The following is a 26,301-nucleotide window of genomic DNA, read 5'->3' as shown; positions in this document are numbered from 1 at the left end:
CCCCCGGATGGGCACCCCTCAGATGAAAGAAGTCTTACTGCGTCCGCCCTGCCACAGCCGGCTGGGTCTGAGGGGGAGTCTGGGTGGTGACAGGGGACGTGGAACCTCCTCTTTCCTTCTTAAAAAATGTGTAAGGTTCATGATTTCTTTTTTTCTGACTCCAAAAGTGAAACCTCCTCTAGGTCTCTGGAGACCACAGAGTGTGGTTTCTAGAAGTGAACGTTTTAACACCAGATTGCGTTTCCTACTATAAGGAGAACCCGTCACTGACTTAAGATCTATTTACGATACTGGAATAATTTTTAAAATTAAAAGAGGAAGAAAAGTACTTATTTCAAAGGAGGAAAAGTAGACGACTGTGGGAAAATCCATCCATAAAGGCCATGACGGTGCACTTTCTCACAAGATCTCACGTGAGGGAGACAAGAAAACTAAGGATTCGCAGAGAGGGGAGCGTGGACCCGGGGGGAACCGGGAGGGCAAGGCTCGGCGCGCTCCCGCTTCAGGTAAAGGAAGGGTGAGGACGGCTGAAATCTGCGTCACGTATTGGAACAAACAAGCCGGATGGGTCTGATCAGCATCCGTGGGTTCACGTCCTTGCAGCTGAAGAGCAGCGGAAAGGGCGAAGGGGCCCCGGTGCCCGCCCCGGGCCACGCGCTCTGCGGCGAGCCCAGCAAGGAGCCGGTGCGGACGCGGCACCCCGTCGGTCCGGCAAATGGAACGGTCGGAGACGAGTGTAGACAGACATAACGGGAAGTGGGCAGGAAGGAGGACTCTACGAGTGTCGACTGTGAGGCCTCATGAAGACAGAGTGTCACAGACTGTCACCACAGGACAAGCACACAAGCCATGCCACTGAACACAGTGCCGTCAAATGAATTCACTAGTGTAGCGGAGAGCGACATTGTCTTTGCGGCTGGAGGAGAGCACACGTCACTTAAACTTGGCAGGAGGCAGCCGGCGCCACTGGCTAAGTGGCTTTCCTGGTGGTGTGAACCCAGAGAGATGCGTGGAGGCGTCTTCTTCCGGAATCCTGTTCTCCTGGAGACAGCGGCAGCAGCAAAGGCTCGGGGTCCTCGACTGGACGCTACTCTACGTCCTCCTTCTTTGCACTGTAAATATTCTGCACCGTTTCATACACAGACTCCAGGTCCTCTGGATACCGGATTTCTAGCTCTGCGTTGGGGATGTAGTGAGTGCCGGTAAACTCGGAGAAATAGCGTCCCACATCGGGGTGCGAGATTTCTTGAGGCTCCACGTTATACTCCAAGTTTTCTGTTGGTAAAGAGGCACATGGACATTCTTGTTAACACGGGCATTTCTGCAGCACCGTTTATCCAGAGAGCATCCTATCGCTCGCCCCCTCTTGTGTGAGGCGGACGAGAAGGAAAGGCACGTGCATGGGGCCTGGAGGAGGTAACGGGAAAAAGCAGTGGGGACGGGCGGGGGGCTGGAGGAACGCGCCCCACCGGCTCCACACAGAACAGAGAATGTTTCCCATTCTCTGGGCACGAGGTCGGCCCCGGCAGCTCTCCGGCCTTTGGGGACTGGCGAACTACAGGTGCGTCACGTTCCTCTGACTCGATCGCGCAAACAGCCAAGCGTACAAGGCCCAGGGTACCCAAGCCTGCCCACCGTCTGCCACAGTTCGCCTCGTGGAGCCCCCACACCACGCGGCTGCACGTCTGGCCCCCGCCATCCGTCTCCTCTGGTAACTGGGGCTCCCACGCAGACCTCACCTCGCCTCGCCTGGGCCCTGCCCGGTGCCTTTCAGTCCCGGCTGCGGGCTGTGCAGGCGAGCCTGCCCTGGGCTGTGGGGAACCCGCGGGAGGAGCCGATGGGCGGCTCGCACCTCCCACCTGTACGGATGTGGGTTATTGCTACTCAGACGGTCTCCTAGGAGACCCTGCTACCTCCTCTCCCTGCTCACCATTCTGCCACCAAACAGACTCCTTAAAACCACCAGAAGACATATGTACAAGGTATTCAGAAGGCTGACATCTTAGGGACGCCTGGGTGGCTTAGTCAGTTGGGCACCTGACTCTTGATTTTGGCTCAGTCATGATCTCACGGTTTGTGAGTTCGAGCCCTGCACTGGGCTCTGCCCTGACAGCGCAGACTGCGTGGGATTCTCTCTCAAATAAAAACATTAAAAAATAAAATAAAACAAAAGGCTGAACTCCGTTCATATCGCTTCTCCCCCCCAAAACTTTGAAAAATGGCTCCCCCAAGAGCCCGATGGAAGGACAGCATCAAGCCCCCCACTCAGAAGAAGCAGAGCCACACCCCCTGGGCCGGACCCCAAGAGGAGCTGGGCCGGGCAGACCGTCTCACTGTGACCGGGGACCAGGGCAGGCTGGGTTGTGATCGGGAGAGAGCCACACTCCGCACTGCCTATCACTCACTCAGATGACAAACGACTCTCCGTGCAAGCCTAGCCCAGGGCCCGACACAAACAGAGCAGCCAACTGTCCCTAGAAGAGCCGGGGCAAATGTCCTGAAATGCAAATCCAGGGCATTCCGTGCCCTCCCTCCAGAGGCCCTGCATCCCCAGCATCCACAAGACCCTCTTCTGGAAGCATAGACTTTAACTGATGCTGGGAGCGGGAAGGAACTGCGTGATTCAGTCTGGGACTCTTTTGGTTTTTTTTTTTTAACAAAATGAGAAGGTATGTAAAGAAATTCTGTGCTAACAGCGACTGGTTTCTTCAGGCTGCGTCAGTGCGACACACTCAGGGCCAGCAGTCTGAGAACCGGTGCTGCCGAGGAAAACACACACACCGTGTGCAAGGATGAGCGTGGAGATGAGCCCAACCTTACTCAGCGAGCACGCAAGGGCGGTCTAACGGTCCACCGTAGCTCGCCGTGGCCGTGACCTGGTTTCCACACGCTGCAAGGGAAGGGGGAGGAAAACACACCACAGACAGAGCCTGGGGGCCACGCGGCAGGGCCGCCCCGTCCACGGCACACTATTTCCCTGTACTCTTACCAATGCGCGCTCACAGCGGGCGTGCCAGGCACCGTGGCAGCCGGTGTGCACCAGGGGCTCGTCACAACTCCCGTCTGCAGCCGAGTAAACTGTGACACAGAAAGGCCTGGCCCAGGATGTACGGGGACTCAAACCCAGACAGTCCAGTTCCAGGGCTGAGGGCATCAGAGGAGGAGACACATGACAGAGGGCTCAGGGGCGGAGGAGNAGGCCGGTGGCGGGGACCTTCACAGCCATGCCTGGCAGGTAGGGAGGGGCGGGGCCTGGGTTGTGTGCATTACCTGCCCCGGCTCCTAGCAAAACAGGAAAGAAGGTACTAATACAAAAACATTTTCAAGGAGAAAAGATAATGAAGATGGTACTATGTATTATGAGGGACAAATACGAATCCACTAAATAAAGTTAAAAAAAAAATTTCACCTGAAGAGTACTGAAAACTCTAAGCAATACTAAACTTTAGTGAGCAAAATATCAAACAGGGCCTACCTAAAAGTCCCAGAGAAATCCTTTTTTTTTTTAAACGTTTATTTATTTTTGAGAGAGAGCATGAATGGGGAGGGGCAGAGAGAGAGGAAGATACAGAGTCTGAAGCAGGCGCCAGGCTCTAAGCTGTCAGCACAGAACCATGAACCAGGAGATCATGACCTGAGCCGAAGTTGGATGCTTAACCGACTGAGCCACTCAGGCGCCCCAAAAGTCCCAGAGAAATCTTAACAGGCCTTTCCCAATTTCCTTGACATTTTCACATAAATGTGTCTACTTGTTTTTGAGAGAGCGAGCGAGCATGGGCACAACAGTGGGAAAGGGGCGGTGAGAGAAGGAGCCAGAGGATCTGAAGTGGGCTCCCCTGTTCACGGACAGCACAGAGCCCGATGTGGGGCTTAAACTCCCAAACCACGAGATCGTGACCTGAGCTGAAGTGGGATGGCTAACTGACTCAGCCCCCCCAGGCGCCCCGTGCCTGTGTATCTTATTTTCAGCTACCCAGGGGCACCTGGTTGGCTCAGTTGGTAGAGCGTGCGACTCTTCATCTCAGGGCCACGAGTTCAAGCCCCATGGAGCCTACTTAAGAAAAATTTCAGCTTCCCAGATATCTAAATCCAGTTCTGTAAAGCTACAGGGCCACCACGCAGAGCCCCCCCCACATATAAAGAGAACTTGGTGATGTTTCTGTGTGTTTATGATATGAAACATACTGTAAGCACTTATCTGCAACTCATCATTTAACTGCAGCTTAGCACTCTGCAGTTTGGACAGGCTCCCTGGCGAGCCTTTCAATGACACTGCTGTCCTTTCCCGACAAGAACAGACACGTGCACGAGCGTGTCTCTGGCGGAAGGACTGCCAGGACAGGAGAAGGAGCACATCATCCCCCGAGAGGGCTGAGAATGCAAACTCACCCCCACGGGACTCCTCACGCACCAGCCGGCACGTGCAGACTGCCAGGGACAGCCCGAGGGTGGGACAAATTACGGAGGCGGGAGCTGACATTCGGGCGAGGCGCACCATGTCGCGAGCCTTCCCCGAGGGGCTTGGTCCCTCCGTACAAGACTACGTCGGGACTGTGCGGTCACACTGCGGTGAGTCCCCGGCCTTCCAGGGCGGGCAGCGGACTCAGGTGCGGACCATCTGTGAGGCTCGCTCTCTGCAGGGTCTAACCACGCGGACGGGAAGCTGGGCAGGAGGTGCTGCCCCCCCCCCACCCCGCCCCCATGTCTGGAAGGTGCTCAAGTGTGCCCCGTAGCGGGAGCAAAAGTTATCCATGGGCACCCCACTTGGGTTAGCTGAAATCTCACATGTGGAGAGAAAAACTCTCTTCATCGTGCAGACTGAAGCTCTCTGAGCATGTGTGTGGCTTCTAATCCACTCCTCCACTCTCTGTGGAGAGCTTACAATTAGGGAAGCGCTCATCAGCGGGCTCTCCCCAACAGGGTTACCGGAGCCAAAGGGTGCAAACTTAGATCATGAAGAGATCTGAAAACAAAGTAACCTGATGCAAATAAATTAAACTGGAAAGGTGCAAAAAATACTTAAGTGTTAGGATTTTACTTTTCAGTAATCTCTCCACCCAACATGGGGCTTCGACTCACAACCCCGAGATCAAATATTGCATGCCTGGAGTGCCTGGGTGGCTCGGTCACTTCAGCATCCAACTCGTGATTCCGGCTCAGATCACGATCTCATGGTGCGTGAGACTGAGCCCCCTGCCAGGCTCTACACTGACAACATGGAGCCTGTGTGGAGTTCTCTCTCTCCCTCTCTCTGCCCCTCCCCTGCTTGCCTTCTCTTTCTCAAAATAAATAAATAAACGTCAAAAAAATGAAAAAAAAAAAATCTCATTAAAAAAAAGCATGCTCTACCGATGGAGCCAGCCAGGTGCCCCAGTGCATTCTCCCTCTCTCCCTCCCTCTCTCTGTCCCCTCCTCCACTTGCACTCTCTCTCTCTCTAAACAAAATTGAAGTAATTCAGGAATTTATGGGAGGAGAGGGGAAAAGTGACAGAGAAATAAGCAAGGAAAACGGGAGGGAGAGGGAGGGCCAGCGAAGCTCTCGTTCACAGAAATGGGAGAGAATGGCATTGGCAACTCTCCTATGATTTAGGCGACGAGATTCAACAGGCGCCGAAACAAAAATGAGGGATCACGGTTCCTGGGAACAGGACATGCGCAGGACGTCAGTGGTAGCTGCAAAGGGAAAACTGTGTCTTACGTGGACCACAGCAGGCCTGCCGACAGTGGGGCACTGGTCACCACGCACTCCGGAGGGGACGCAGGAGACGCACACAGCAGCTGACAGTGAGCAGTCGAGCCAAAAGTATTAACCGGATCAGATCCAGCCTCGGGCTCTGCCTCCAGTTTAGGACAAACAGGTAAGGACACAGCGAGACAAATCCAGAATGCTGGGCAGTCTGCAAGCCAGCCGGCTGGGCTCCTCGGCCAGGAGACAGGAAGGAAACAAGGTGAGGAGTGCGGAATGAACCGGCCTCACGGGGAGGAAACTGGCGACCGACTGCAGCGTGTGGGTCCTGGCTCGGTCACACGGAGCAGCAAACAGCCATCAGAGCTGTGCCAGGGGCAAGTGGGAGACGGACCACGGACAAGCACCAGACAGCAGACAGCGTCTATTTGTTACACGTGGCGACCTAACTGCGGCGACGCCGAGAAACAGCCTATTCTGAGAAGATGCCCGATTGAGCATTTAGGCGGTGAGGTCTGCAACAGTCTCTCAAAAAGTCCAGCAGAAGCTTAACATCTCTACCCACTGAGAAAACAAATACGGTAAATGCTAGCTGTTGAATCTAATGGACAGTGTTTGGGGTATTCGATGTGTATTTCTGACCATTTTGCATATTTGAAAATGCTTATAATCGAAAGTTGTAAAAAAGGAGGTTAGCATCTTGTTAACGACACGCTGTTTATTTTACACTCACCTTGTTATTTTACACTTACTTATTTTGAGAGAGGGCAGGCGTGAGGGAGGGAGGGGAAGAGAGAAAGGGAGAGAGGAGTCCCAAGCAGGCTCTGTGCTGTCAGTGCAGAGGCCACGGTGGGGCTTGAACCCACGAACCGCGAGATCATGACCTGAGCCAAAATCAAGAGTCGGACGCTCAGCCGAGTGAGCCACCCAGGCCCCACTGCATTTGTGTTTAGAAGTTCCTGTGAGACAGATGCGAGCATCCGCGGGGGTCTGGAGCACCCCACGGCACGCCTCCTCACCAGACAGGCAGAGCGGGGTCCTGCCCTACGCTCACGGAGCTTCCGACGGAGAGAGCCAGATGGTCAATGGCAAATCCTGCAATGCCCGGGGGGTGTGAGGACCCGGAAGGGGCGGGTGTTGGGGAGCTCGAGCAGGGGGCAGCTGACCCAACTGAGCCCCGTGGGGGAACCGCTGGGGAGAAAAGCTGCTGGAAGGAAGAAGGAAGGGACATTAACCCGGAACATTAGAGAAAAGAGCCTGCCCGTGAGGGACAGCCACCTGTGTGAAGACTCGTGCGAAAGGACGGTCTCAGGGACCGAGGTCTGGCTGGCTGGGGTACGCCGGGGGCGGGAACAGGGAGGGGCTGTGACAGAGGGTCCAGGAGAGACGGCAGGACACAGGCAAGGGGTCTGGGGCACGGAGGGCGGGCGGCGGGAACGGAGGCTGGTGGGTGGAAGCAGGAGAGACATTCGGGAGATACAGCTGACGTCCTAGGGCAAGGACAGAGAAGACGGGGTGTCCCCAGAGCCCCGGAGCCTCTCCGCGCCCACGGCCAGGGTGCACTCTGGCCCCGCAGCCCACACCCGGGCAACAGCGACCGGGGGCCAACAGGGCCCCGGGGCAGACGGACAGCTCTGGTCCGGGAATACTGGCTGTTCGCTTCTCAGACCTTCTCAAAGTCTCAGAATTTCAAACTAAAAAAGGCAACTTTGCTAACCCTGCTCACGGTCACTCAGCTCAATCTCAGTTTTAGAAAGCAGAATCGCGACCAGATTTTTTTTTTGTAACCAATTCATTACCATACCACAACTCTAATAAACCTCACCCCGCAAGTCTACTTGGACCTGTTAGGGATGAATTCCCGAATCCCCAACACGGACACCAAATTCAGAACACCTGAAACTGCACACCCAGTTCCACCTACTCTGAAAAACCTATTTTAAAGTTGATATAAATGTTTCTAGAAACTCAAACGTTAAATACTAGACGTCTTAATATCAACCATACGTAAAGGGGGACAAAGGCACACCCACAGTGGACACCGGCCCGCGGTGCTGGGGAAGGGACGATCCCCTCTGTTCCTGGGACAGGTGAAGTGCAGTGCTTACCAGGTGATCAGTGCGGGTGCAAGAGCCCACCGCGCCATCCGATAATCTCTAAATCATTTGTTGGCTTTTAGACACTGTTAACGTGATTTTGTTTTTAATGGCACGGTGTCAAAAGTGAGATGATGTTGCCGTCGGCCCCTTCATCTGACAGGGCGCACAGCCTCCCCTACAGCTGGCCCAGCACGCTGACGGAGGCTAAGCGACCTGCATGGCCTCAAAGAACACACCTCTCTTGATTCTGTTTACAACCCTCTCTCAGCTTCTGACCAGTGAACATTAATAGGAGACTTTCTAGTCTTTCTGACAGTTCTGAGATCTTTACGCATCTGATACACAATCCCGAATTAGGGAAAGCCTGCTGTTTCAGGTCAGACACAAACAGGTGTGGCCATGACACTTAAGGACGGGGCTCTCTGCCAGGGTGTCGGGTTCAAATGCACACTCTGTTAAGTTAAACTTTAGACGAGCCCCATGTGCTTCGGCTCCCTCATGTACAACAGGGTACGGTGACAGTATCGCTGGCTCTCAGACGGAGGTGATACACGTTAGAACACTGCCTGTCACACAGCAGCACTACCCGAGCCTTTGTGGTTATTTAGTTTTCTTTTAGTAATCTCTGCACCCAACACAGGGCTCGAACTCACAACCCCAAGATCAAGAGTCGCGGGCTCTCAGACTGAGCCAGCCGGGTGCCCCATATTTGTGTTTGTTTTTATAAGATGAAAACTGGGAACGCTGTGACAGGCAGCCAGGCAGTACATTCACCCCAGTGAATGGGGGAGCAAAGAAAGAGGGCACCCACACTGGAGGCATCTGCCCCTACAGACGCCACCCCCTCCGCCTGCCACGAGGGCCCTGGACCAGCACCTCTCAGGGCTGGCAGTGGCCCCAGACACCACGGAGCCCCTGCTGACTGCGAGGGGCTCTCAGGGCCAGCGCCGCGGGCTGCAGTTCCCACAGTGGCCACTCGAGGGCATCTCCGGGGACGCAGGGCCGGCTGCCTGGCTTAGGATGCCCGGGGCTGCTGGGGGTGTCCTCCCAACACTGCCTGCTCAGTGCCCTCCAGTTCAGCCAGGCCATGTGGGCAGGGCACCGGCCGGCCCTCCTGCCTGGAGGGAGTCAACGGCAGGGCCTGGGCAGCCAGACTTTCGGGAATCTGAATGGCAAAGGTCGGCAGAGGTCGGCAACAGCACCGGGTCGTGGGTGTGGCTGTGAGGAGGGGAGAATCGAGGGGCAGGGACTGTCTGGCCCAGGGCACGGCTGCACCGGGGCACACCCACCCACGCTCAGCAGAACCCCGGCCCTGATGAGGTGAGCCATCTCTAAACAACGGTGGCCACAACACCGGAGTGCTCCAGTGTGTGCTCACGTGGGCCTGTGTGTCACCACAGGTGGCGGCAGGGCTGGGTGCTTACCTTGGGCTGCATATCTACAAGAGCCGTCCTCCACCAGAACATTATAGAAAGGTTGATGATGGCCGTGAGGCAGGCTGTGGACGTTCATGTTTCGGATCCATTCGTGTCCCATCATGCAGGTGGGGTCCCAGCCATAGATCACACAGTTATAGCCGTACCTAATTAACGTAAGAGCGGTGGCAAATCAATTCCCTGGACCTTGTCACGGCAACTATGAAATACGTAACTGATGATGGGGCTTCTCTGAAGTTCGTGTTCTTGCAAATCTCCCTGCTCTCATCCCTGTGAAGCACTTTTCAGGGCACTCTTGGCCCCTTCACAAACCCCTCTCACTATCAAGACAGCACTTCAGGTGGAAAAACCAGACTTCAACCGAGAGTCACCAACAACTGGTCAGCCAACCGGGGAAAGGGGTCAGGACCCAGGCCTGAGAGCAGTGCGTAGTTGGTGGGACAAGGGCCTAGAGAGGAAACGCAGAACTCGCAGGCTGGCTTCATGACACGGGACAGAAAAAAGAGTCCTTAAACCAGGAACGAAAAATACAGCCCATAAGGGAAAAGAGGACTCAATTCAACAGTATTAAAGGACCCAGATTCAAGGACATTAGGATATTAGGATTTAATTTAATTTAATAGGATATTAAAAACCTATAGGACAACTGGGGAAACAGGACCTCTGACTAGATCTAAGTGACGAGGTGAAGGAGCTGGTTTTTTCTGAGATATGACAAGACGATGGAAAATGTACTTTTAAAGGAGAGAGCAAGGCCTTACCCTTTTAGTACACACTGAACTAGCTACAGGTGAGCCGCAGATGCAATGACACCTGGCACCGGCTTCCGGGGAGGGGTGGGGTTAGGGGGATGAAACAGTGAAGGGGGACCGTCCCCACAACTGCTGAGGCTGGGTATGGGAGCATCGTCTGGCTCACTATACTCGTCTCTACTCATATCTGCTTGAAATTTCCATGTTAAAGTTGAAGAAAAAAAGAATGCACTGAATGAACAAAATAGGGGCGCCTGGGTGGCTCAGCAGGTTGGGCATCCGACTTCGGCTCAAGTCATGATCTCACGGTTCGTGGGTTCAAGCCCCACATTGGGCTCTGTGTGGACAGCCAGCTCAGAGCCTGGAGACTGCTTCGGATTCTGTGTCTCCCTCTCTTTCTGACCCTCCCTCGCTCACGCTGTCTCTCTGTCTCTCAGAGATAAATAAAACATTTTAAAAAATAAAATAAACGGACAAAATATACTAGCTCCAAACTAGGACAAGATATTTGCAACATATATGCACACAAACACTAGTAATAGGATAAAGGGCTAAAAACCCATAAGAGGAGTAACTCAGATGAAAAACGGACACACTGGAAGACGTGCTTAATAAAAGGAAACTTGAATGAGCTTCTTTTTATAGGTTACTAGCCAATCCACATCGTCCCTGGGGAAATGTGACACAATGCAACTCCAGTCCCCATTCCCTACGTTAAGTGCATTTTAAAGCTCTGCGGCACCCCGTTGGGGAGGACAGGAACCCTCCGCTCCCAGCCTGCTGGTGGCTTATAAATCGTAACCGGCACAGTCGCCGTGAATGCAGTTTGGTTTTGCCTCGTAAATCGACCCTGCGCTTGCCCTGCAGCCGGGTTCCTGGGGAAGGAGATTAAAGGGAGCGTCAGGACAGGAGGAAATGAGAGGAAATGAGAGGAAAAGCCCCGGCTTACATATCCTTACGTTAGAAGGCCCTGAGCGAGGACAGCAAGTCTCTTCTTACAAAACAAAAACGGCAGACGCGGTCCAGCCTCGGTCGGCTCCTGCAGTGGCCAGTCCGTCGCCGCGGCTCCCGGGAAGCGCGCTCGCGGGCACGCGTGTCCTCTGCTGCCGCGCAGGGACGGCCGCCACGGCCACTCACCTCTTATGCTTCATAATGAGCCCAATGGAGTAGCAGACGTCCCTGTGCTTCTCGTGGGAGCGCAGCTTCACCTCCACACCCACCTCCTCCTTCTTGCGCTCGATGTGCTCTAACGTGTGCTGCACCAGGTAGCCCACCGCCCCGTGCTGCCCGGGGTCGAGGGTCTGAATGTGCTGCAGGATGTCAAGCACCTTCAAGACAAGACAGAAAGACTAGGAGATAATATTTTCATTTAGGCCTTTTCTTTTTCGCAGCACGGGATTTAGAGCTACCTAACCTGGCAAAGGACGGCAAGGCGGGGCCGTGCTGGTGGCCCACGGGTCCGGGAGCCGGTGGTCTCACCTCGAACACGGGGCAGTGGCCCCACACCCGATGCAACCAGCAGGAACACGGGAATCACTTAGAAACACGGTGGGCCGAACAAGCGAGGGGGACAGGGCAAGAGCCTGCCGCCTCCGGCATGTCTGATTAGGGACTCCCACAGAAGGTTCTAACACTCGGGGGTCAGCGTGGGGCTTCCATTTCTCATACACAGAGAGGAGATGACTTTAACACGCCGCTGATGAACTGGGAGCAGCCGCTTCAATCCAGACCAAGGGGACGTATAACAGAGCTGCCTCGACTACGCAAGGAAGTGGAAGGGGCTACAGAGAAGCCACCAAGGGATGCCCGTTAGCTTAGCTGATGAACATGTGGGTCTCAAGGTTCTGAACGCGTACTGATCGCTTCAGATACTTGAACTCACAGCTGAATTCCGAACTCACGCGGGCAAGGAGACACCACGTCTGTGCGGAGTGTAAATGACTAAGCTGCTCGCGGCAGAACTGATTCCAAGGTTGTTTTCCTACTGTACGCAGTGCTGCTAAGGGAACCACAATTCAGACAAAGTTCTACACACACCACACCCCCCCCACATATNACCCCCCACATACACACACACCACACACACATACACCCCCCACACACACCCCCACACACACCACCTAGCACCTGTTCTCTGATGGCATTGAGCAGAGGGTGTCTGACATGTTCTTTTGGAAACAGGATCTTTTCCCATTTACTGAGCCCTAAGACGATGTTAAGCAGAGTGACCTGGAATCTAGTCCCAGATCCAGCAAACTGTTTTCACCTTTAGTTTATTCATGTATCAAATGATGACTAATAACTGTCTTATTTCCTGATGTATTTTGACCCACTGAAATTGTTGTGAAAACTAGTTTTTTGCAGGGTGCCTGGGTGACTCAGTCAGTTAAGCATCCGACTCGACTTCAGCTCAGGTTAGGATCTCACAGTTCATGGGATTGAGCCCCGAGTCTGGCTCCGCGCTGAGCACGGAGCCTGCTTGGGATTCTCTCTCCCTACCCCCCTGCTCCTCCCATGCAAGTGCGTGCACTCTCCCTGAAATAAACAAACATTAAAAAAAACCACCAAAAACTAGCTTTTTGCAATGTAAGATGTTATTCCAAACCCACTCCTGTCCTCTAGACTGAGATTTGCAGGATCTCAGTATTCAGTGAACGCTGCTTCTCCACTGATCACTGATCCGTGCCAAGCCCATCACATTTCCGATTTCACTTAATCCTCCCAACGTGAAGTATAGTCAGTGCCGATTTCCAAAGAGGAATCAGGCGTTGTGAAGTTAATGAACATGCCAGGGGCGTGAAGGTGTGGAGGGAGAACGTGGGCCCGGGGAGGACTCCAAATCTAAGGTCTCAACCGCCATCTCACCCGAGCAAGAGCAGGAGCATTTTAATTCACCGTCAGGAAAATTTTCAAACACATAAAATATGGGGTGCCTGGGTGCTTCAGTCAGTTAAACGTGTGACTCTCGATTTCAGCTCAGGCCATGATCTCACGGTTCATGAGTTCAAATTGCATGTTGGGTTCCGTGTAGACAGTGAGTGAGGAGTAGGCTTGGGATTCTCTCTCTCTCTCTGCCCCTCCCATGTGAGTGCCCTTTCTCTCTCAAAATAAATAAGTAAATTTTTTTAAAAAATCAATAAAATTGCTTAAAAACACACACATACATGCACAAATGGACAGAATGGTATAACCCTAGGCCCCTCAAACTTGGCTTCAACTAGTATCAACTGAGAGCCAATTTCCGTCCACCATCCCACCTTTGCTTTAACTGGTACTGTGCTGCAATGTGGGGGACACTAATAATATTCATCCTTTGAAGCTACAAGCTTCGGATGTGCACGGTGTGCTTCTATTTCCGTTGCCTGCATGTGGCTTTCTTGTGCTCCTATCCACAGCTCCAACCACAGCCAACCCTTGAACACGGGGTTGACTATCTGGGTCCACCTGTACGAGGATTTCTTTAGTACAAGACTGTGGATGTATCTTCTCTTCCTTGTGATTTTCTCAGGAACATCTGCTCTCCTCTAGCTTACTTTATTATGAGAACACAACATGTGACTCAGGTAACATACACAATATGTTAATCACCTATTTGTTACCCGTAAGGCTTCTACTCAACAAGCTATCAGCTAGGTTTTGGGAGAGTCAAAAGTTACACGTGGATTTCTGACTGTGTCAGGGGTCAGCGCCCCTAACTCCCCTAACCACAGGCAAAGGGCAGACAGAGAATCCCAGGCAGGTCCAGCAGTGTCAGCACAGAGCCCCATGCAAGGGTTGACCATAGTTACTTTTGACCACACTTCCGCTACATTCTACAGACAAGGTTTCCCTCCCTAACTAGCAGCCCCTCCCCCGCAGATAAGCGGAACAGACCTAACTCGGAAGTCTTCTAAGCACAGGGGAAGGTTTGAACTGACTTGTAGCATCAGGAAGAGACAAGGTTCGGGGATAATTACTGCCCCCTTCCCCTGATGTGTGGATGACATGGTGAAGGGAGAGGGCAGAAACAGAAAAGACCCCACGACAGGGGCCTGGTGTGCTCCTGAAGGACCGAGCTGAGTGCTGGGGATAGTGAGGGCGCCATGAGGTCTCCAACCAAATGTCCAGGCTGACAATCCCAAGAGCCCACAATTTTGGGGGCAGGGATCTTGGAACACAGGGGTCTATCACTCATGACTGGCAACCTTTACTGCCAAGAGCCAGAGGGTAATTGAGGATTTGCAGCCCGTGAGGTCTCCGATGCAACCACCCTTCTCTGCCCTCTTCTCTGCCCCCCATGGCTGGAAAGCAGCCTGCGACAGAAACGTAAGCAAATGGGCCTCATTTGAGATGTGCCTCTGATACAACACACCCACAAAGCCAAGTGGCAGAGCGTGCTGGCCCCGTCCTGTCCCGACTGCAGGGTCCCTGTGGCTCTCTGCCGAGTGCCCGGCTCCGCCCATACCTCTACTTGTCTGTGGGCTCTTCTGCTTTGGGGCCTCAGGCCCCAGATGCTAATGCGGGAGCCCCCACCAGATGTCGTCAGCTTTACCCGATGGCCCCCAGTCGTATCAAACTCAACAACCCCCAAACTGAACACTTTCTCCTGCCCCTGAAACAAACCTGTTCTCCAAACACCCAGTTTTGTGAGGGGTGGGGGGGAGGGGCAGAGAGAGAATCCCAGGCAGGTTCAGCACCATCAGCAGAGCCCGATGCCGGGCTCAAACTCATGAACCACTGTGAGATCATGACCTGAGCCGAAAGAGTTGGCTGCCCAACCAAATGAGCCACCCAGGTGCCCCAATAACCACTTTTTTAAAGTAGGCTTCCAGCACGGAGCCCAATGGGGGCTCGAACTCATGACCCTGAGATCAACACCGAGCTCGGATGCTTAACTGACAGCCACCAGAAGCCCCATCCATATACCCACTTTTAATGTGCCCAAACAGTCTCCCTTGTAGGAAAATCTGGATATCCTCTCCCTCGCCACCTAAGGAAGTTCCTTGTCACTTGTTCAAACCATTTTCTCGAGCATGTCCTGCGTCCTGGGCCTCGTTCAGAGAGCCAGGGAGCCGCTACGGTGAAGAACCACCCAGAGGCGGTCCCTGCCCTCCAGGACCCGGGCCCTGGTGAAGGCACAGTACACGAGCAGCCAGTGTTGGCGGAGAAAGCTGTGTGGCAGGGCAGGCACCCAGACTGCCGCAGCCGGGCTCGGGGAGGGGGTTCAGCAGCAAAGGGGCTGAGGCCCCAGGAGAGGGGTTTCAGGCAGCGCCCTGGTACGCACCAAGCTCCAAGGCCAGAGAACAGTCGGATGGAGGGTGTGCGGGCAGCACAGAGTACGAAAGGGGCAACTGTGAGAGCTGAGGCCACTCAGGCTGGAGGGCCAGACCGCCGAGAATCTCGTAGGCCACACCGGAGGGAAGGAGCCTGACCTTCAAGACCCGGGGGTAGCCACTCGGAGGGCTCTGAGCACTGCCGGGGCAGGGCCGACATTTTATGAAGACTGCTCCGGCGGCCGTGCACGGAACGGGTTCAGAGTGTAAGAGTGCAGGGGGCAGCGCAGGAGGAAGGCCTAGGGGACGGGCCATGTGCAGACGTGCGGCGGCCATCTGGGCGTGTGGGTCTGGAGCCTCGGGTCCAGGCAGGACGTCAGCCGGGGGCTGTCAGCCTGTGGATTGTAACTGAGGCAAGGAGGCCAGGAGACGTCACCTTGGGGAAAGGCATAAACAGAAGTCTAGAAACTACCCTGCAGGGAAGAAACGGGACAAGGAACTAGCAACAGCCTGAGAACCACAGACCAGAGTCAAAGGAACAGAGTGTTTTGAGCAGCAAATGCCCCTCAGTGATCAACACAGATAAGGAAAGACAAGTATCTATGGATTTGGCAACAAAAAGAATGGTTTTGGTAAATGGGTCATGGGCTCCCTTGGCAAGAGCAGTGTGTGTGGGGGAATGATCCCCACGCTCCGGGGCGCGGGCGGGAGGCAAGGCACGCGGCCACCTGGGGCTGGAGCCCTGGAGGGGAGGGGAGAGAAGGAGGTGGCCGCAGGGGAGTGCGGCAGGGATGTCTTGGGAGCGCTTTTCAGTTTTTTCCCAAAGATGAGAAAGGCTGGAGTCAGCAGAATGCCGACGGCAGAAGCAGGGAGTTGTAGGCGCAGGAGACATAAAGGAAAACGGGGCTGCCTTGGAAAACCGGAAGGAGAACCTTTCCAGGGAGGCGTGGAGGAGGAAGGGGGAAGGGCGGGCCACGAGTCAAACTGAGGAGGGGGGCCTGGCGGCAGGAAGAACAGGCCCGAGTGCCGGCCTCACAGTCCCCACCCCCCACAGCCTGCTGGCCCACAGGGGCACCAAACCGCCCGTGCGCAACTCCTGATGCCATCGCCGCCTGCACGGGTGACCTCGGCAGGTTACCCGACTTCCCGCTGCCTCAGTTTCACTACTTCTAGAATGACAAAAACCCAGCACCCACCCCACAGGGTTTGGTGCTGGTGACTTCAAAACGTGACCACCCTCCACTCTCTCTTTCCGTCACAGCCATAAGGACCCTGGACCTGGACAGTGACCGAGTGGACTTATGTTTCTTCACTCTTCCTGATTTACTTCAACTAAAAACAAGCTGACTTTCCAGTCTTCCCAGTGTGGGAATGTTTCCCTTTTACCTAATAAGGCCAACTATTCCAAGTCCTCCAGAAACTGATCCGAAAACCATTTTATACACGCAGCTGCCCACGTTTACGTGCACACAAACCCTGCGGGGTGGGCCTGCAGCACCCGGCCTGCCCACCTCTCTGCCGGGCACAGGCCGCTCCCGCCCACCGGACAGCCTGCTTCTCTGCCCTCTGAAATGCTTTCCCACCCTTCAAGGTCCACTTGAACACTCTCTCTGGAGAGGAGCCTTTCCCCATGGCTTCAGTGGCCCCTGGAATCTTCCTGATCTTCCCCAGTCTTCCAGCTCTCTCCGGGGGCGTTAGCCTAGCTCAAGCACACACTCCCGGAGGGGGGCCACTTTGCATTCCTGATCCCGAATGAGGGGATCAACCCCAGAAGCAAATCAATGGTCATCGTGAGGAAATGCGAATAAGCACTGGGCACTTGTTCTGGTGACATGTGCTTGGCAGGACGGCACTCTCGGTCACCCAGGGAGGACACTAAGGTACTTGCCCAGCGCACAGCGTGGGCACGAAACAGAGTCCATCATCAAAGGAAAGGATGTCAGCGCGCCTGCAGACTCGCCCCCAGGGCAGATGTGAACCTTACCCCCTCCGAGGCTGCTGTGTGATGGAACACAGAATTTGCTTCTAAAAAGGGTCTCAGCATTCTACAAATGATCTCATTCCTTAACTGAAGAGAAGAGTAGCAAAAAAGGGTTATGTATATCCCAGCATCACAAAAATAAAGCGAAAGAGGAGAATGAACGACTGAGCTGTGGACAAGAGGATCTGGGAAGCAGGCGGTACCTTCGGTGGAGGGTCTGGTTCTGGCCGACCACACGCTGTGCGGGAGGCCATCTGCCACTTGGGCTACAGATGTTCTCTGAGAGAGGAGCCTAGGGATGTCCCTACTGACGAGTCCTTTCTCACCACAATTCCAGAGCTTTGAAGTGGGAACAAATGAGACGATTTAGCTCTAGGCAACGCCGGATCACACTATTTGCCCTTCTCTAGTAACCGGCGGAGGAGTTTACCGCGATGTCCCTGGGAGCACCCAGAACAAAGTTCTCTCACCAGGCTGCCCGAAACAAACAAAACGGACTATTAAGACATCTCCGTGGAAAAGCCAGGGCGCGACGGGAACACGCAGCCGCCCCCACGCTGGGACGCCATCGGACTCACACACCCACTGCACCCCCAGCGCGCCGAGGGTCGGGTCCGGTCGCAGGCGGCACGTGCTTGCCGCTGAGAACGGCGGAGCCCAGGTGGGGCTGTGTTGAAGTTCAACAGTTTTCAAAGATGGAAACGGTCCGTGAAGTCCAGCAGCTGGACCGGAACGCACCCGAGATCTACTCTTCCTTGTTGAACAGGGGTGCTCACGTGTGGTCAGTGTGAGAGCTACCAGCTCTGCTGGAGGGAACAGTTAAAGTTCTGCTTCCCCTTGCTGATTCAGGGTGACCTGGGGGAAACACGTCTGGGCGCCCGCAGGTGAGTGGGAGCTGAGGCTCGTGGTTCTAGGTGCTATTTAAGGCACGGGCCACAAAGACACCGGGCAGCTCCGGCAGTGCCACCGAGGGTTTTAGATTAAAGGGGACAAAAAACATTTATCTGACGGGTCAAGATCGGGAGAGTAAGTTCACGCTTATGCCCCACGCTGATTGATATGAGGATAAATTTCAAAGAGCCGCCTTTCAAGCTAGTTTTCCCTCTCTAAGGCAAGTGCAAAGCATCAAAGTAAAATAATTACCTTCTCTGGCCAGATGCCCAGGTGGAAGTAGAGCCTGGCTTGCAGGAGGAGCAGCTGCACCTGGTCCGGGTACATCGCCAGGTAGAGATCCAGCGAGTCTCGCAGGAGTTGGTAGGACTGGTCGATGCCTTCCCTAGTGGGGGGAACCAATCACGGCCTCACTTTCTGCTTGCCTCGCAGCTCAGACCCTCGTTTGCAAGACCCAGGTTTTATAAGTAAGGGACACAAAGCCACACACCTTTTTGGATTCTGATACTTCCTCTCTGTTCGGCAAATACAATGATCTTAATAATAATAATAATAAAAAGCCCCAAAAGAAATGTTAACCTTTATACCCCACTTTGGTGATGAGCATGAAAGCCATAAGCACTTTTGGTAACACTGCACGTAATTAAAAGTAAGTCCTGACTAGGTGGAGGAGAGAGGCCTCGTAGGGTGGTACGACTCTTCTGCACAAAAGCACAACGGTGGGAACGTCACTGCGCGTTCCCGCAAACCCACAGAACGTGCGGCACCGAGAGTGGAGGCGAGTGTTAACTATGGACTCTGAGGGTGACCCATCCGTGGGCTCCAGCGGCTGTAACTAGTGTCCCACTCTGATGGGGGATGTTGGGGGGGGCGGGGGAGGATGAGAATTCTCTGTACTTTCTGCTCCGTTTTGTAACGAACCTAAAAAACACATTCTACTTTAAAAAAACAAACAAGTCCACCATTAGAGAACTATGACTACAGCACACAATCTTCTATTATTCCTGTAAGACAAGTTTCTTTGGGCTCAGAAGTGAAACGGGTTCATACTTTTGTCTGTCTTCTTATCTAAGTGATAGAAACGTATAAACCAAAGGACGACAAACCACTGGGACCGGAAAACATCCTGCCCTGAAAAATAAGCTTTACGGGTCTCAAATATTCTGGTGGCTAAAGAATGCATTCAGTGTCACAGAAAACCTGCACGAGTCCGCTGCAGGAGTGTCAGTCACCCGGCACAGCCTCAGCCAGGACAGCATTCCGTCACAGGGCTGAGTTGCTCTCCGCGGCGGGCAGACAGCCGCAGACGGCCCAGCTGTGCCCACGGCATCTAGAGCTTGGCCGCACGGCAGGGAGGCCCCAGCACAGCCCTCTCTGCAGGGCAAGCAAGCCGGGCCTCCAAGACACGCACCTTGCGGGAGGGCCGGAAAACCACGAAGACCTTACCGCTTTCCCAGGCTTAAGAGGTTCCCCACCATTCGCTGTAACACCTTCTTCACGTTGACCACGCCGTACAGCGCCGCCGTCACGTGCTGGCCGATCAGGTATTCACACTCCTTCACCGTCAGCTGCTTCCCTTTCCCAAAAGCGTCTATGTAGATGTAGTCGAAGATGTCCAGGGTCGCCCTATCCAGACAGCGCAGGCAGTCAGCCAAATCCAAACCAGAGCCGAACGAGGCAGTGTCTAACATCCCCTCCCCCCGCCCCGCAAGAAGCTCAAATTAGAGGCTGAATACCAACACAGCAGCATTTCTACTTAAAATATTAAGGCCTCGCCTAAAGTTTAAAATCGGACCCTTTAGACATTCCCTGCTGTGTTATGACTAAAGGACACAGATGTTTAGGAAACAGCACTGATGTATGCTGTCACACATAGTTCTGCGGGGAGATTAAGACAGATCAAACCAAGTTTAAGAGAACACAAGAGAATTTATTGACCTAGTCTACAAGACGCTCTATCCGAAGCTGGCTGGGAAGACCCGAGGCACTTTAGGATTCTGCAGATTAGCAGGCTCACCGTCTGTGGGCCCCTGGGGCTGTGGGGAGAGTTACAGAGCCCTGGCCTGCCCAAGGGTCCTGCCCCCAGCTCTGCAAACATGCCCCGGGGATCACCCAGGGCTCAGCCTGGGAACCCGGCTCCTAAGCAGACAGCTGAGCCCCTGCACTCCCCCATGCCACCCCTCCCGGGAACCGTACTATTGCGGGGCGGGGGTGGGGGGGTGGCCGGAGCGGAGCCGTGGGAGGAGGTCACACGAAGCAAGTCCTCACCACCGTTACCGAGAACATTCTCAGAGGACTCCTGGGGGATTGAGGTGGGTCTTTGTTTCAGGGACAGTTGTGTTTTTTCTTCCTGAGTGCTAACTGTTCCACTTTGATCTTATGCCCACTGCAAACCATGCAGGACTTTTTCTTGGGCTGCTTAAAAAACCTCAGATTTCTTCCTAGAGTCATACTAATATATTTCCCGGAGCAAGATAGAATGTTCCAAAAAACAAGAGAGTCTCTTCTACTCTTTTTATGAGTTTAGGAGAACCACACAAATTCACACAAATATATAGACAGAAATCCTAAATAGGAGCAAATCAAATATAGCAATGTATTTTTAAAAATCCATATGATTAAGACAGATGTACCCCAAGAATGAAAGGATAAGTGAATGTTAAAATATCTATTTCAGCACATATGGAGAAAAATGTATTATTTTATCAGTAGACAAAGAAAACAGATTTTGGGGAAAAAAAATTGAATGCCTACTTATTAATAAAACTTAAGCAGGGGTACCTGGGTGGCTCAGTTGGCTAAGACTCCAACTTTGGCTCAGATTCTATCTCCTGGTACATGAGCTCAAGCTCCACTTCAGGCTCTGTGCTGAGAGGGTGGGGTGGGGGGGCCTGAGTGGGATTATCTCTCTATGCCCCCTGCTCCTTGTGGGATTCTCTCTCCCTCTCTTTCTGCCCCTTGCTCACTCCCAACCTCTGTAACCCTCTAAAACACAATAAATTGATTTTTAAAAACTTAGGCAAACTAGGAATTTAGAAGGGAGCTTTGATAATCTCAATGAACGGAAATACTCCAAACATGCTTGATGATGACGTTTTAAAAGCTTCTACCTAAAGTCATACCCAAGACCAGGGTAGCTGCTGTCACTATTTCTACACAACTTCGTGTAAGAGGGCCCCGCCACCAGAGTTAAGTATAAGAAACAGATGTGCAGGGGCACCTGGGTGGCTCAGTTGGTTAAGCGTCCGACTTCGGCTCAGGTCAGATCTCATGGTTCATGGGTTCGGGCCCCGCATGAACCATGCGGGGTTCAGATTCTGTGTCTTCCTCTCTCTTTGCCCCTCCCCCACTCATGCTCTGTCTCAAAAATAAACTATAAAAAAAATTAAAAAAAGAAAGAAAGAAACAGACGTGCAAGGGCTAGAGAGAAAAGAAACAAAACTGTCATGATTCGTAGGCAATATGACCATCTATACTGGAAACCCAAAGGAGTTGACAATTAGCTCTAGTAATTTATTCAGCGAAGGAGAGGACTATCAGATTTATACCTAAATATCAATCATATCCCTAGACGCCATCAATACTTAAAAAATGTAATTTTAAAAATTACCATTTACATTAGCACTAGAAATTTAAGGTACTTAACAAAGGAGTCTACTAAGAAGTTAAAGACTTTCATGAAGAAAACAACGAAATCTTTGTGGGGGTATACAGGACAGCTCACATGTGCAGGGAGGTGTCATGTTCACAGACTCAGTAGTGAAACACCGACAATACTGCCCATAGTAGCTCATCAATCCAATCCAGAGGGAGCTCTGGTGCCAATTAGCACCCTCTGGGCTCCTCAAGGAGGCTGGTGAACAGATTCTAAATCTACAGAAGAGCAAGAGCCTAAAAATAGCCAAGAAAATTTTGAAGAACTCGCTGGGGGGGGGTCTGACCTAGCAGATACTAGTGAAAGATAAAGCTACAGTAAGTAAAACAACGCAACGCGGTCTTGGTGCAGGGACAGATCAGGGACCGAGGGCATGAGGAACATTGTTGGGTCCAAGCAAGCAGAGGGCCTGTGGCCGAATGCTGCTTCACAGGCTGTGCGCCCCCACTCTTCTCACCAGCCTCCTGACTCCTTCGCCCTGAGGACCCAGCCAGGGGCTCAGGGCTCCTTTCTGCCCGGTGCCTGGGGCACTGACAAATTATTTCGCTGCTCATGTGCACTATTTGTGTACACTCACTGTAGCCCCAGGAGGAGAAATGGGACTGTTACCACGCACACCTGTGCCCAGCAGTAAGTTTCTAGGGCAAATAATATGATAATTGCAGTTTTAAATGCTTTATGTCATGCAGAGATCCTTGGTGGATTATTACATGGGCATTTAAGAATTATTTTTGAGATATTTGGGGAAATTGGTGTGGCTTATTTAGGGAGAGAGAATGGACTGAGAAAGCATACTTCCTGTTTACAATAATGGAAAATGAGTATCTGCTACACAAACAGCCATGCCATAGACATTTAGAAAAGGGTATCTGGAAAAGAAGGTTGCCCGTGCCTACCCTTTAAGGAAATACACACACGTAATGAACTATAAACATCGGCATGGAAATAACAGAACCCTGCAGGTAACTGGCGGTTATCTCTGCAGAGGACAGGAAGAAGGAGGGGATGAGGAAGAATACCTAGGCTCCAGCTATACAGGTTTTATTTTTTAAACTAGCGGGTAGAGACACAGAGACAAGTGACACCTCTCTTCTAGGCGTGCTTCACAAATGCTGCTAGGTGTGTAACGCACTGGGCCATCTCGATCCTCCAACCACTTGAAAAACCTGTGCTCCATTTTCACAGAGGAGGAAACCAAGGCTCAGAGGAAGCCGAGACTTCAAAGCTCTGCTCATCACTCACCAGAGGATATTACAAGGTCATTCAAAGAACAGGATACAATTAAATAACTGTTTCTTTTTCCTCTAAATGGCACATTTATTTTTTATTTTTATCTTTATTTTTGAGAGAGAGAGAGAAAGGGAGAGAGAGACAAAGCACGAGAAGGGGAGGAACAGAGAGAGAGGGAGACACAGAATCCAAAGCAGGCTCCAGGCTCTGAGCTGTCAGCACAGACCCCGACGCGGGGCTCAAACCCACGGACTGTGAGATCATGACCTGAGTCGAAGTCGGACGCTTAACCGACTGAGCCACCCACGCGCCCCTAAATGTCACATTTAATGAGACGATAGTTCTGACTATTTGATGAACGATTTCTTTCACAAAAGCGAGACTACAGCTGAAAAACAGTTTTCTGTCCGACAGGACACCAAATTTAAAGAACAAAACAGAACTTAGTGACCTGGTCTATAAAATACACATCAGTCACAGATCTTATCTAAAAGGAACATCACTGATGATAAGAAACTGAGCATTTGCTTTGCACATGAGTGAAGAACACAGCTACCCTGCTCTCTCCCGCCCGCCCACCACCCTCCCAGGGGGAGGGAGGAAGGGGGAAGGTTTTATGGAAGACTGCAGAATAAAACGTTCTTTTAAGAACTCTTTGATCTAGATGGACTTAACAGATATATTCAGAACATTCCCTCCTAAAAGGGCAAGATAACACATTCTTTTCAAGTGCATGAGTGACATTCTCCAGAACACATCACATGTTAGGTCACAAATCAAGTCTCAACAAATACAAAATGACTGAGATCGTACCATGCATCTTTTCTGACCATAATGCTTGAAACTTGAAGTCAACCACAAGAAATAATTGGGAAAGACAACAAATACAAGAAGGTTAAACAACATGCTACTAAACATGAATGGGTCAACCAGGAAAAAAAAAGAATAAACAAAAAAATACATAGAAACCAATGAAAATGAAAACACAAAGGTCCAAAACCTCTGAGATGCAGCAAAAGTGGTCCTCAGAGAGAAGTATATAGCAATACACACCTACCTCAAGAAGTAAGAAACATCTCAAATCAACAACCTAACCTAACACATAAAGGAGCTAGAAAAAGAAAAACCCACAGACCTAAAGCCAGCAGAAGGGAAATAACAAAGATTAGAGCAGAAATAAATAATACGGAAACTAAAAAGACAACAGAACACATCCAGGAAACCAAGAGGCGCTTCTTTGAAAAAATTAATAAAATTGATAAGCCTCTAGCTAGACTTATGAAAAAAGAGTAAGGACCCACATAAATAAAATCACAAATAAGAGAGGAGAAACAGATTTACAACCAATTAAAAGACTGTTACGAAAAACTATATGCCAACAAACTGGACAGCCGGGAAGTAATAGATAAATTCTGAGAAGCATATAAACTACCAAAACTAAAACAGGAAGAAACAGAAAACATAACGAGCAGACCCATAACCAGCAAAGACATTGAATCAATAGCAAAAAACCTCCCAGCAAACAAAAGTCCAGGGCCAGATGATTTCACTGGGGAATTCTACCAAACATTTAAAGAAGAGTTAATATCTAATCTTCTCAAACTATTCCAAAAAAATAGAAAAGGAAGGAAAACTCCCCAATTCAATCTATAACGCCAGCATTACCTGGATACCAAAACCAGATCAGACACCACTCAAAAAGAGAACTACAGGCCAATATCCCTGATGAACACAGATGTAAAAAAATTCTCAGTGAAATACTAGCAAACCAAATCCAACAGTTCGTTAAAGGAACTATTCACCACAATCAAGTGGGATTTATTCCCGGGTGCCAGGGTGGTTCAATATTCACAAATCGGTCAATGTGATACACCACATTCACAAAAGAAAGGATGGGAACCATACGATCATTTCAATAGATGCAGAAAAAGTTTCTGACATAGTACAACATCCGTTCATGATAAAAACCTTCAACAAAGTAGGTTTAGAGGGAAATACCTCAACGTTGTAAAGGCCACATATGAAAAACACACAGCGAATATCATCCTCAATGGGGAAAAACTGACAGCTTTTCCTTTATAGTCAGGTAAAGACAGAGATGTGTACTCTCACCACTGCTATTTAACACAGTACCGGAAGTCCTAGCCTCAGCAATCAGACAACCGAAAGAAAGAAAAGGCATCCAAACTGGCAAGGAGGAAGTCAAACTTCCACTATTTGCAGAGGACATGATATTCTATGTAGAAACCCAAAAAAACTCCACCAAAAAATTGTCAGGACCAATACACGAAGTCAGTAAAGTCGTAAGATACAAAATCCACATATAGCAATCTGTTGCATTTCTACACGCCAATAATGAAGCAGAAAAAGAGAAATTAAGGCATCAATCCTAGTTATAATTGCACCAAAAATCGTAAGACACCTAGGAACAAACCTAACCAAAGAAGTGAAAGACCTGTACACTGAAAACTATGAATCATTGATGAAAGAATGTGAAGGCACAAAGAGACAGAAAAACATTCCGCACTCATGGACCAGAAGAATAAATATTGTTAAAATGTGTAAATTACCCAAAGCTATCTACACATTTAATGCAATACTTCTCAAAATACCAGCAGCATTTTTCAGAGAGCTAGAATAAACAATCCTAACGTTTGTACGGAACCACAAAAGATGCCGAATAGCCAAAGCAACCTTGAAAAAGAAAAGTAAAGCTGGAGGCATCACAATTCTGGACTTCAAGCTATCTTGCAAAGTTGTAGGGATCTAAACGGTCTAGTACTGACACAAAAATAGACATTTAGATCAGTAGAACAGAACAGAAAACCCAGAAATGAACCCATAACTATATGGTCAATTAATCTTCGACGAGGCAGGAAAGACTATCCAATGGAATAAAGGCAGTCTCTTCAACAAATCGTGTTGAGAAAATTAGACATGCAGAAGAATGAAACTGGACTACTTTCTTACACCATTCACATAAATAAATTCAAAATGGATGAAAGACCTAAATGTGAGACAGGCAACCATTAAAATCACAGAGGGGAGCACAGGTAGCATCTTCTTTCTAAACACGTCTCTAGAGCCAAGAGAAACAAAAGCAAAAAATAAACTAATGGGACTTCATCAAAATAAAAAGTTTCTGCACCGTGAAGGAAACAATCAGCAAAACCAAAAGACAACCTACAGAATGGGAAAAGACAGTTACAAATGACAGCTCCAATAAAGGGTTAGTATCCAAAATAGATTTTAAAAACTCATAAAACTCAATACTACAAAATTAAATAATCCCAATAAAAATGGGCAGAAGACACGAATA

General features: G+C 51.1%; 1 protein-coding gene across 2 annotated transcripts in view; it reads right to left on the bottom strand.

Moving 5' to 3' along the window:
- Nucleotides 1-6: 6 nt before the first annotated feature.
- The window catches only part of FBXO21 (F-box protein 21), a 41,783-nt gene continuing 15,488 nt past the window's right edge, over nucleotides 7-26,301 (bottom strand). Inside the window, exons 7-11 of one of the 2 annotated variants that reach the window (XM_077766031.1) lie at nucleotides 19,544-19,723; nucleotides 18,350-18,482; nucleotides 11,111-11,322; nucleotides 9,210-9,367; nucleotides 7-1,275 (exon numbers count right to left, since the gene is read on the bottom strand). In XM_077766031.1, coding sequence (XP_077622157.1) covers nucleotides 1,088-1,275; nucleotides 9,210-9,367; nucleotides 11,111-11,322; nucleotides 18,350-18,482; nucleotides 19,544-19,723 — 871 coding nt within the window. In that variant the 3' untranslated portion in view covers nucleotides 7-1,087. The remainder of the gene's footprint in view (nucleotides 1,276-9,209; nucleotides 9,368-11,110; nucleotides 11,323-18,349; nucleotides 18,483-19,543; nucleotides 19,724-26,301) is intronic. The other variant, XM_077766032.1, reaches the window with a different exon arrangement.

This window comes from Crocuta crocuta, unplaced genomic scaffold (genome assembly GCF_008692635.1).
Source record: "Crocuta crocuta isolate KB4526 unplaced genomic scaffold, BGI_CrCroc_1.0 scaffold339, whole genome shotgun sequence".
In the NCBI taxonomy this organism is placed as follows: domain Eukaryota; kingdom Metazoa; phylum Chordata; class Mammalia; order Carnivora; family Hyaenidae; genus Crocuta; species Crocuta crocuta.
This window is presented reverse-complemented; position numbering and strand designations above follow the sequence as displayed.